The sequence below is a fragment of the Nerophis ophidion genome, linkage group LG19 (assembly GCF_033978795.1).
Source record: "Nerophis ophidion isolate RoL-2023_Sa linkage group LG19, RoL_Noph_v1.0, whole genome shotgun sequence".
Taxonomy (NCBI): Eukaryota; Metazoa; Chordata; class Actinopteri; order Syngnathiformes; family Syngnathidae; genus Nerophis; species Nerophis ophidion.
Window position 1 is genome coordinate 36,680,073 of NC_084629.1, and position 13,784 is coordinate 36,693,856.

The following is a 13,784-nucleotide window of genomic DNA, read 5'->3' on the forward strand; positions in this document are numbered from 1 at the left end:
TGTACACAACATAAACAGGTACACACCATTATCATTTACACAAAATAAATATGGTACACAACACTAACATATACACAACATAAATATGTACACAACATAAAAATTTACACAACATAAATATTAACATTTACACAACATAAATATGTACACAATATAAATATGTACACACCATATATATGTACACATCATAAATATGTACACAACACTAAAATGTAAACAATATAAATATGTACACAACATAAACAGGTACACACCACTGTCATTTACACAACGTAAATATGGTACACAACACTAACATATACACAACATAAATATATACACAACATAAAAATGTACACAACATAAATATGTACACAACATAAATAGGTACACAACACTAAAATGTACACAACATAAATATGTAAACACCACTATCATTTACACAACATAAATATGTACACACCAAAAGATGTAAACAACATAAATATGTACACAACATAAATATGTACACAACATAAATAGGTACACAACACTAATATGTACACAACATAAACAGGTACATACCACTATCCTTTACACAACATAAATATGTACACAATATAAATATGTACACAACATATATATGTACACATCATAAATATGTACACAACAAAAAATGTACACAATATAAATATGTACACAACATAAACAGGTACACACCACTATCATTTACACAACATAAATATGGTACACAACACTAACATATACACAACATAAATATGTACACAACATAAATATGTACACAACATAAACATTTCCACAACATAAATATGTACACAACAAAAAATTTACACAACATAAATATGTACACAACATATATATGTACGCAACATAAATAGGTACACAACACTAAAATTTACACAACATAAATATGTAAACACCACTATCATTCACACAACATAAATATGTACACAACATAAATATGTACACAACATCTATATGTACACAACACTAAAATGTACACGGAATAAATATGCAACTGATAGCAGTTTTCTAAACTGGACTTTCAATGGAAGCAGGAAGTAATCAAGGAAGATCTCCATCGAGACAGAGAGACTTTTAAAACTGAAAAAAGTTAAGGAAGACTTCTTTAAACAAATGTCACGCCTGCAAAACTGCTTTTATGTTTCATCATGTTTTGTTTTGTTTTCTGGACTCTGGTTCTGTTTTTTCACTCCCTGGTTTGTTTTTGTTACCATGACAACTCTTTGATTTTTCACCTTGCCCTCCTAGTCACACCCCTGCCCCCGGTCCCGCACCTGTTCCTAATTATCACAGCCACTATTTAAGTAATTTTCTTTCCGTTCATCAGTCTGGGAACATTAACTTTCATTGGAATATTTTGTTGTTTTATAGACTGTATTGCCATCGTGCTGTTTTTGTTCTAAGTTTTAGCATAGATTATTATCCGCCGTTGAGCGTGCTTTTTGTTTTGCCTTTTTGTATTTTGAGTATAATTAAAAAATACCTGAATTCACGCCTGGCTCGTCCTGTTAATCCCGAAGGAGCACAAACAATCCTTTTCCAGTTATCGATGCTTTTGATCAGAAGGAGCTGGCATGGACTTCATTTACAAGTAAAGGTAAGACCATAAAAACGTTTTTTTTTTTTTTTTATTAAATGTGCTTTTCATGATGGTATCCTTACATCACACTCAAATTTTTACTGCATGCCTTTGGTAAGTGCCGTAGTGAGAAGAAGTTTTAAAATAATTAGCGCATGCTTACCTGTACCACAAGGGGTCACCAACCTTTTTGAAAGCAAGAGTTACTTCTTGGGTACTGATTAATGCCAAGGGCTACCAGTTTGATACACACTTAAATAAATTGCCAGAAATAACCAATTTGCTCAATTTACCTTCAATAAAAAAAAAATGGGTATTTCTGTCCGTCATTCCGTCGTACATTTTTTTTTCTTTTACAGAAGATTTTTTGTAGAGATTAAATGATGAAAACCCACTTAATTGAACGGTTTAAAAGAGGAATAAACACGGAAAAAATGAAAATAACATTTTGAAACATATTTTATCCTCAATTTCGACTCTTTAAAATTCAAAATTCAACCGAAAAAATGAAGAGAAAAACTAGCTAATTCGAATCTTTTTGGAAAAATTTACAAAATAATTTACGGAAAATGTTCCTGATTAAGATTAATTTTAAAATTTTGATGACATGTTTTAAATAGGTTAAAATCCAATCTGCATTTTGTTAGAAAATATAACAAATTGGACCAAGCTATATTTCTAACAAAGACAAATCGTTATTTTTTCTAGATTTTCCAGAACAAAAAATTTAAAAGAAATTCTAAAGACTTTAAAATAAGATTTAAATGAGATTCTACGGATTTTCTATATTTGCCAGAATATTTTTTTTTTTTTAATTTTAATCATAAGTTTGAAGAAATATTTCACAAATATTCTTCGTCGAAAAAACAGAAGCTAAAATGAAGTAATTAAATTAAAATGTATTTATTATTCTTTAAAATAAAAAAAACTTGAACATTGATTTAAATTGTCAGGAAAGAAGAGGAAGGAATTGAAAAGGTAAAAAGGTATATGTGTTTAAAATCCTAAAATCAGTTTTAAGCTTCTAATTTTTCTCTAAAATTGTCTTTCTGAAAGTTATAAGAAGCAAAGTAAAAAAAACAAACAATTTATTTAAACAAGTGAAGACCAAGTCTTTAAAATATTTTTTGGGATTTTCAAATTCTATTTGAGTTTGTCTCTCCTGGAATTAAAAATGTCGAGCAAAGCGAGACCAGCCTGCTAGTAAATAATCAAAATAAATAAAAAATTGAGGAAGCTCACTGGTAAGTGCTGCTAATTGAGCTATTTTTTAGAACAGGCCAGCGGGCGACTCATCTGGTCCTTACGGGCGACCCCTGGTTTATACCGCATGCCTTTTGGTAAGCGCAGGAGTGAGAAGAGGTTTTCAGATAATTAGCGCCCGGAACTACAGTATGTGTTGTTTATTTGGCCAAATGTAAACGAACTAGGAATTCATTGTTCATTTACGATGTAGTTCTACCAATGAGCCAGCAGAGGGGAGTGTTTCACAACTCTTCTCTGGGGACTAAGTACTTGTATGTACTGATTCTTTAGTTGCTGTATTTGCAACAATATTACACGTTTTTGGTAAAACTTTTATATGGGGAACACATTCTAAGTAACACAGACATAATTAGAGGGTTAGGGTTTGGGTTCTTGTATAATAAGGCCATGCAGAATAAGACATTAATAAGTACTTAAAAATGACTAATTAAGAGCCAATATGTTACTAATTTGCATGTTAATAAGCAACTAATTAATGGTGTATATGTCCCCCGTACTAAAGTGTCACCTAGTTTTTGTATGTGCTGATTCATGTATTCAATTTATTGGCACAACAACATTTACTAATAATGGAAAAAGGCGATATTTTTAAAGTGAATATTTGATCAATAATCATTTTTTTCCAAACATAATTTCCACTTGTTTGAGTGGTGATTAAAATCTCATTATTGTGACAGTTTATGGATTGAAAAAAAGAATAATTGTACTGTTGCTGATTGTGTTTGTGTTGTTTACTTCCTGTTTTGTTAAAAAATGTTGTGTGTGATATGTAAAAAACACTTTAGACTGTAAGTGTGCATACTTTATAATGTACATAATGTGTACATACTGTATTATATACATGTGAACATACATCATTATATATATGTGTACATACTTTATTATATACATGTGTCCATACTTTATTATATACATGTGTACAGATTTTATTATATACATGTGTACATACTTTATTATATACATGTGAACATACTTTATGATATACATGTGAACATACTTTATTATATACATGTGTACATACTTTATTATATACTTGTGTACATACTTTATTATATACATGTGTACATACATTATTATATACTTGTGAACATACTTTATGATATACATGTGTAGATACTTTATTATATTTATGTGTACATAATTTCTTATACAGATGTGTGCATACGTTATTATATACATGTGTACATACTTTATTATATACATGTGTACATACCTTTTATATAAATGTGTGCATACGTTATTATATACATGTGTACATGCTTTATCATATATAAGTGTACATACTTTATTATATACATAGGTACATACTTTATTATATACAGTACATAGGTACATACTTTATTATATACATGTGTACATACTTCATTATATGCATGTTTATACTTTATTATATACTTGTGTACATACTTTATTATATACTTGTTTACATACTTTATTATATTTATGTGTACATACTTTATTATATTTATGTGTACATACGTTATTATATACATGTGAACATACTTTATTTTATACATGTGTACATACGTTATTATATACATGTGTACATACTTTATTCTATACTTGTGTGCATACTTTATTATATGCTTGTGTACATACTTTATTATATTTATGTGTACATACGTTATTATATACATGTGAACATACTTTATTATATACATGTGTACATACGTTATTATATACATGTGTACATACTTTATTCTATACTTGTGTGCATACTTTATTATATGCTTGTGTACATACTTTATTATATGCATGTGTACATACTTTAATATATACGTGTGTACATACTTTATTATATACGTGTGTACATACTTTATTGTATACTTGTGTACATACTTTATTATATACATGTGTACATACTTTATTATATACATGTGTACATACTTCATTATATTTACGTGTACATACGTTATTATATACATGTGAACATACTTAATTATATACATGTATACATGCGTTGTTATATACATGTGTGCATACTTTATTATATACATGTGTACATACTTTATCATATACTTGCGAACATACTTTATTATATACTTGTTTACATACTTTATTATATTTACGTGTACATACGTTATTATATACATGTGAACAAACTTTATTATATACATGTGTACATGCGTTGTTATATACATGTGTGCATACTTTATGATATACATGTGTACATACGTTATTATATACATGTGTGCATACGTTATTATATACATGTGCACATACTTTATGATATACATGTGTGCATACTTTATGATATACATGTGTACATACGTTATTATATACATGTGTACATGCTTTATTATATACATGTGTACATACTTTATTATATACATGTGTACATACTTTAATATATACATGTGTACATATTGTATAATATACATGTGTACATGCGTTATTATATACATGTGTGCATACTTTATTATATACATGCGTGCATACTTTATTATATACATGTGTACATGCTTTATTATATACTTGTGTACATGCTTTATTATATACATGTGTACATGCTTTATTATATACATGTGTACATACGTTATTATATACATGTGTACATGCTTTATTATATATATGTGTACATACGTTATTATATACATGTGTACATACGTTATTATATACATGTGTACATACGTTATTATATACATGTGTACATACGTTATTATATACATGTGTACATACGTTATTATATACATGTGTACATACGTTATTATATACATGTGTACATACGTTATTATATACATGTGTGCATGCGTTATTATATACATGTGTACATGCGTTATTATATACATGTGTACATGCTTTATTATATACATGTGTACATGCTTTATTATATACATGTGTACATGCTTTATTATATACTTGTGTACATGCTTTATTATATACATGTGTACATGCTTTATTATATACATGTGTACATGCTTTATTATATACATGTGTACATGCTTTATTATATACATGTGTACATGCTTTATTATATACATGTGTACATGCTTTATTATATACATGTGTACATGCTTTAATATATACATGTGTACATACTTTAATATATACATGTGTACATACTTTAATATATACATGTGTACATATTGTATAATATACATGTGTACATGCGTTATTATATACATGTGTACATGCGTTATTATATACATGTGTACATACTTTATTATATACATGTGTACATGCTTTATTATATACTTGTGTACATACTTTATTATATATATGTGTACATATGTTATTATATACATGTGTACATATGTTATTATATACATGTGTACATATGTTATTATATACATGTGTACATGCTTTATTATATACATGTGTACATGCTTTATTATATACATGTGTACATGCTTTATTATATACATGTGTACATACTTTAATATATACATGTGTACATACGTTATTATATACATGTGTACATACTTTAATATATACATGTGTACATATTGTATAATATACATGTGTACATGCGTTTCTATATACATGTGTGCATGCGTTGTTATATACATGTGTGCATACTTTATTATATACATGTGTGCATACTTTATTATATACATGTGTACATGCTTTATTATATACTTGTGTACATACTTTATTATATATATGTGTACATACGTTATTATATACATGTGTACATACGTTATTATATACATGTGTACATACGTTATTATATACATGTGTACATACGTTATTATATACATGTGTACATACGTTATTATATACATGTGTACATACGTTATTATATACATGTGTACATACGTTATTATATACATGTGTACATACGTTATTATATACATGTGTACATACATTATTATATACATGTGTAAATGCTTTATTATATACATGTGTGCATGCGTTATTATATACATGTGTGCATGCTTTATTATATACATGTGTACATGCTTTATTATATACATGTGTACATGCTTTATTATATACCTATGTACATGCTTTATTATATACCTATGTACATACTTTATTATATACATGTGTACATACTTTAATATATACATGTGTACATATTGTATAATATACATGTGTACATGCGTTGTTATATACATGTGTACATACTTTATTATATACTTGTGTACATACTTTATTATATACTTGTGTACATACGTTATTATATACATGTGTACATGCTTTATTATATACATGTGTACATGCTTTATTATATACATGTGTACATACTTTAATATATACATGTGTACATATTGCATAATATACATGTGTACATGCGTTATTATATACATGTGTACATGCGTTGTTATATACATGTGTGCATACTTTATTATATACATGTGTACATATTTTATTATATACTTGTGTACATACTTTATTATATACATGTGTACATGCTTTATTATATACTTGTGTACATACTTTATTATATATATGTGTACATACGTTAATATATACATGTGTACATATTGTATAATATACATGTGTACATGCGTTGTTATATACATGTGTGCATACTTTATTATATACATGTGTACATGCTTTATTATATACATGTGTACATACTTTAATATATACATGTGTACATATTGTATAATATACATGTGTACATGCGTTGTTATATACATGTGTGCATACTTTATTATATACTTGTGTACATACTTTATTATATACATGTGTACATACGTTATTATATGCATGTGTACATACATTATATACATGTGAACATACTTTATTATATACTTGTGTACATACTCTATTATATGCATGTGTACATACGTTATTATATGCATGTGTACATACATTATATACATGTGAACATACTTTATTATATACTTGTGTACATACTCTATTATATACTTGTGTACATACTCTATTATATGCATGTGTACATACGTTATTATATACATGTGTACATACTTTATTACATACATGTGTACATACTTTATTATTATACATGTGAACATACTTTATTATGTACTTGTTTACATACTTTATTATATACATGTGTACACTACTCAATAATAATCACGTGTACATACTTTATATTATAATAGTATGTAACATACATGTGTACAAACTTTATTTATACTACTATATATGTACATAAGTGTGGATGTAAAGTGATGACTATTATGAAGATGATGATGATGATGATGATGGAGGGAGGCTCCAATTAGGAGTGTGATGTTTTATTAGCAGCCAATTATCCTGCCACACCACAGAAGAAGAAGAAAAATAAGAAGAAGTGTGTGTGATGGCGCTGCAACATTAGCATACAAACTGCTGCCCGGGGGCCCTTGAGCAATTACACTGATACTGCAACCCTTTTTATGACTCCCCCCCCATGTTATTGCAATGAATAATAAAGGCGTAGAAGACTGTGGAGTCAGTGTCAGCATGTCATTATTAACACGCTCACTAATTCACCCTCATCACATATTCATACCTCCAATGACTTGAATAACAACCTCATCCAGTTGGATTCATTCCCGCACACTGAGTGGACGCATGAATATTTCAAGACACGCCTCTTACTTTCTGGACAGGACTAGGAGGGGGGAAGAGGGGGGTGGGGGGAATAATCAACATGATTATTACAAAAACATATTATTAAATAATCAACATGATTAATACCAATAATTATTAAATAAATGGAAATAATTATTATTAAATAGTGATATTATTATTGCAAATAATTATTATCAAATAATGAAAATAATTATAGCAAATAATGTTTATTAAATAATGAAAATAATTATAATAAACAATTAATATTACATAATGAAAATTGTTATTACAAATTATTATCATTAAACAATAAAAACGATTACAACTATTGAGTATCATAAAAGGGAAACTGATTATTACCAATAATTATTATTAGATATTGAAGAAAATTATTACAAATAATTGGTATTAAATAATGAAAATTAGAATTACAAATAATCATATCAAATATTAAAAATTATTTTTCCAAATCATCATTAAATAATGCAAATTATTATCACAAACAATTATTAAATAATGAAACATATTATTGCAAGTTATTAACATTAAACAATGAAAAATATTAAAACAAAAATATTTTTTTAAATAATGAAAATAATTATTACAAATAATTATTTAATAATGAAAAAAAATACTACAACTAATTAATACTAAATAATGAAAATGATTTATTACCATACATGACTATTTGATCATGAAAATTCATATTACAAATAATTATTATTAATGAATGAAAATGTATATTTGAAATAATCATAATAAATCATAAAAATGTTATTAAAATTATCATTTAATAATGGAAGTTATTTTACAAATGCAAATAATTAATAAATAATGAAAATTATTATTTTAATAAATTATTAATATTAAACAATAAAACATTTTGACACAAATAATGATTATTAAATCATGAAAATTATTATTACAAATAATTATTATTGGATATTGAAAATGAGTATTACAAATAATGATTATTAAGCAATGAAAATGATTAAAAGGTAAAATTATTATTAAATAATGACAATTATTATTGCAATTATAATATAAAATAATTAAAATAATGATTATGAATGATTAATATTAAATATCAAAAATAAATATTAAAATTAATGATGATTAACTCATGAAAATTATTACTGCAAATGACTATTAAGTAATACAAATAATGAATAATGAATATTAATATTACAATTAATGCTTATTAAATGATAAAATTATTAATACAAATAAATACTATTAAATAATGAACATGGTTATTGTAAATAATTATTGAATAATGAAAATGATTATTACAAACTATTATTATTTAATAATGAAAATAACAACAAATAAATAATACTACATAATGAAAATGATTATAAAATATTATAACTTTTGATTATTAAAAAGGGAAACCGATTATAACAAATAAATATATTAAATAATGAAAATGATTATTACAAAGGATTATTATTATATCCATCCATCCATCCATTTTCTACCGCTTATTCCCTTTTGGGGTGGCGGGGGGCGCTGGCGCCTATCTCAGCTACAATCGGGCGGAAGGCGGGGTACACCCTGGACAAGTCGCCACCTCATCACAGGGCGAACACAGATAGACAGACAACATTCACACTCACATTCACACACTAGGGCCAATTTAGTGTCGCCAATCAACCTATCCCCAGGTGCATGTCTTTGGAAGTGGGAGGAAGCCGGAGTACCCGGAGGGAACCCACGCAGTCACGGGGAGAACATGCAAACTCCACACAGAAAGATCCCGAGCCTGGATTTGAACCCAGGATTGCAGGAACTTCGTATTGTGAGGCAGACGCACTAACCCCTCTGCCACCGTGAAGCCCATTTATAAATAAATAAAAATAATGTTTTAAATATATATATGTTAAATAATAAAAATGAGTATTACAAATTATCATGAAATAAGGAAAACATTATTATTACAGTCTATCTGTGTTGGCCCTGCGATGAGGTGGCGACTTGTCCAGGGTGTAACCCGCCATCCGTCCAATTGTAGCTGAGATAGGTGCCAGCGACCCAAAAAGGAAATAAGCGGTAGAAAATGGATGGATGGATATTATTACAAATAATGAAAAATGCTTTTACAAACGTTTAGTATTAAACAATGAACATGATCAATACATATAATTATAAAAAATAATGAAAATCATCATTACAAATAATTATAATAAACAATGAAAATAATTATTACAAATAATTATTAAAAAATGAAAATAATTATCGCAAATAATAAATATGAAAATTATTCTTACAATAATTGATTACTAAATAATAAATTATTATTACGAATAATTAATAATAAATAAAGAACATGATTATTACAAATAATTATCATTATTAAATAATCAAAATGATCATCACAAAATATTATTATTAAATAATGAAAAAGATAATTAAATCAAATTAATAATTATTAAGAAAAGGTCAAAATATTGTGAGTGATGAGTACATGATTAATGCAATCATTTTGTAATTAATCAAATGAGTTAACTCATTAATTTGGACAGCCCAATTGCTTTATAAAGCCACTTTGTCTTAGCCACTTTCATAACAATTTAAATAAAAACATCTCAAGTTGAGGAGTTTCTCAGCATTTTTAGGTGGGAATAAAAAACTAGATTAATTGATTTCAGACCGTAATTAATTAACGTATTTTTTTTTAAAGGCGTGACTGCACGAATTGTGCCACAAAAAGAAAAAAATATTAGAGTTTGTGTCATCCTTGGGCCGGTGTTGCTGAAGGACAAGAATCTCGGGAGCAGGCCTGAAGGACCCGGACCATGAAACCATGAGACCATGAGACCACGAGACCGTGAGACCATGGCGCAGCCAGAGAATCTTCCTCGGCGGCCCTGGCAGTCTTGTCGTGCCTGCACGCTTGTGTCATTCCGGATCTTTCTGCCTTTTTTGGGAATGTGGACTTTGAACAACTCCTCTCTGGCTGCTCAGGGAGCGTCTGCAACTTGTGGAATGTGTGAAGGCAGCGGGTCACATGACCACGGCAGGACATAAACCTTCTGTCCGCGCCGCCCCTGACACACATCTGCTACTACTCTCAGCTCTCTCATTATAATAATAGTCATAATAATCATATCAATAGTAATAATACTAATGATAATAATACTAATGATAATAATGATAATAATAATATTGATAATAATAATGATAATAATAAATAATAATAATATTAATACAAATGAATTGCTTTAAGCCTCTGGCCCTTCTTCAGGGAGGGCTGCTGCTCATACACACACACACATACACACACACACACACACACACACACACACACACACACGCCTCATGGAGCGGGCCTCCTCCTCTCGGCTCTGTATGACGTGGGCTGGAGAAATAGGTACACAACTCTAAAATGTACGCAACATGAATAGGTACACAACACTAACATGTACACGACATAAAAAGGAACACAACACTAAAATTTACATAACATAAACATGTACACAACACTCAAAGGTACAAAACACTAACATGTAGACAACATAAATGGGTACGCAACTCTAAAGTGTACGCAACATAGATACACAACACTAAAATATACACAACATAAATATGTACACATTGTAAATAAGTATGCAACACTAATATGTACAAAACATTAATATGTACACAATATAAATAGGTAAATAATACTAAAATGTACACAACATAAATAGTGTACATAATACTAAAATGTACACAACAGTGACATGTACACAACATAAATAGGTACATAACACTAAAGTGTACACAACACTAAAATGTACATATTTACAACATAAATAGGTAAAAAAAATCATGTAAATACTGTAAATTATATATATATATATATATATATACATATATATATATATATATACTGTAAAGACTGCAAATATTGTAAACAATGTAAATACTAAAAATATTGTAAAAATTGTCAAGATTGTAAATACTGTGAATACCGTGAAGTCTATTAATACTGTAAATACTGTAAATTATGTAAAGGCGGTAAAGACTGTAAATGTTCTCAATACTCTAAATAACTGTTAATACTGTAAATGCTATAAACATAGCAAATGCTGTAAATAACTGTAAATACTGTAAATACTAAAATACTGTAAATACCGTGAATATTGTAAAGACTAAATAACTGTAAATACTTTAAATAACTGTAAGTACTGTAAATAACTGTAAATGCAATGAATAACTGCAAATAGCTGTAAATACCAAATACTGTAAATACTGTAAATAACTGTAACTACTGTAAATAACTGTAAATATGGTGAATAACTGTAAACACTGTAAATAACTGTAAATACTGTAATAATTGTTAATAATTGTTAATACTGTAAATACTGTAAAGACTAAATAACTCTAAATATTGTAAATAATTGTAAATATGTAAATAACTAAATGCAATTAATAACTGTAAATAACTGTAGATACTAAATACTGTAAATAACTATAAACATGGCGAATAACTGTAAATACTGTAAATATTGTAAATAATAGTAAATAAATGTAAATATTGCAAATAACTGTTAATAATTGTACATACTTTAAATAAATGTAAATAACTGTAAATACTGTAAATAACTGTAAATACTCTAAATAATTGTAAATAACTGTCAATACTGTACATAAATGTGAATAACTGTAAATAATGGGACTTACTTCAGTATTGTAAATAACTGTAAATACTGTAAATGACTGTAAATACTGTAACCAACTATACATATGGTGTATACCTGTAAATACTGTAAATAATATGTAAGTACTGTAAATAATTGTAAATAAATATAATTATTGTAAATACATGTAAATATTGTAAATAACAGTAAATAAATATAAATACTGTAAATACAGCAAATACATGTAAATAATTGTATATACTGTAAATATCTGTAAATACTGTAAATAATTGTAAATACTGTAAATAATTGTAAATAACTGTATATGACTGTAAATACTGTAAATAACTATAAATATTGGTGTATACCTGTAAATACTGTAAATAATAGTACATAAATGTAAATATTGCAAGTGACTGTAAATTATTGTACATACTTTAAATAAATGTAAATAACTGTAAATACTGTAAATAACTGTAAATACTCTGAATAATTGTAAATAACTGTAAATACTGTAAATAAATGTGAATAACTGTAAATAATGCAACTTACTTCAATACTGTAAATACTGTAAATGACTGTAAATGTAAATAACTATACATATGGTGAATACCTGCAAATACTGTAAATAACTATAAATATAGTGAATAACTGTAGAGACCTTATATAAAATGTAAGTACTGTAAATAATTGTAAATAAATGGAAATATTGTAAATAACAGTAAATAAATGTAAATACTGCAAATAAATGTAAATAACTGTATATACTTTAAATATCTGTAAATACTGTAAATAATTGTAAATAACTGTATATGACTGTAAATACTGTAAATAACTAT

At 27.1% G+C, this 13,784-nt stretch overlaps 1 protein-coding gene across 1 annotated transcript in view; it reads right to left on the reverse strand.

Annotated features, from left to right (window-relative positions):
- Positions 1-11,225, reverse strand: part of LOC133537711 (tumor necrosis factor receptor superfamily member EDAR-like) — a 69,632-nt gene extending 58,407 nt beyond the window's left edge. Inside the window, exon 1 of the mRNA XM_061878803.1 lies at positions 11,134-11,225. Coding sequence (XP_061734787.1) covers positions 11,134-11,225 — 92 coding nt within the window. The remainder of the gene's footprint in view (positions 1-11,133) is intronic.
- Positions 11,226-13,784: the final 2,559 nt, after the last annotated feature.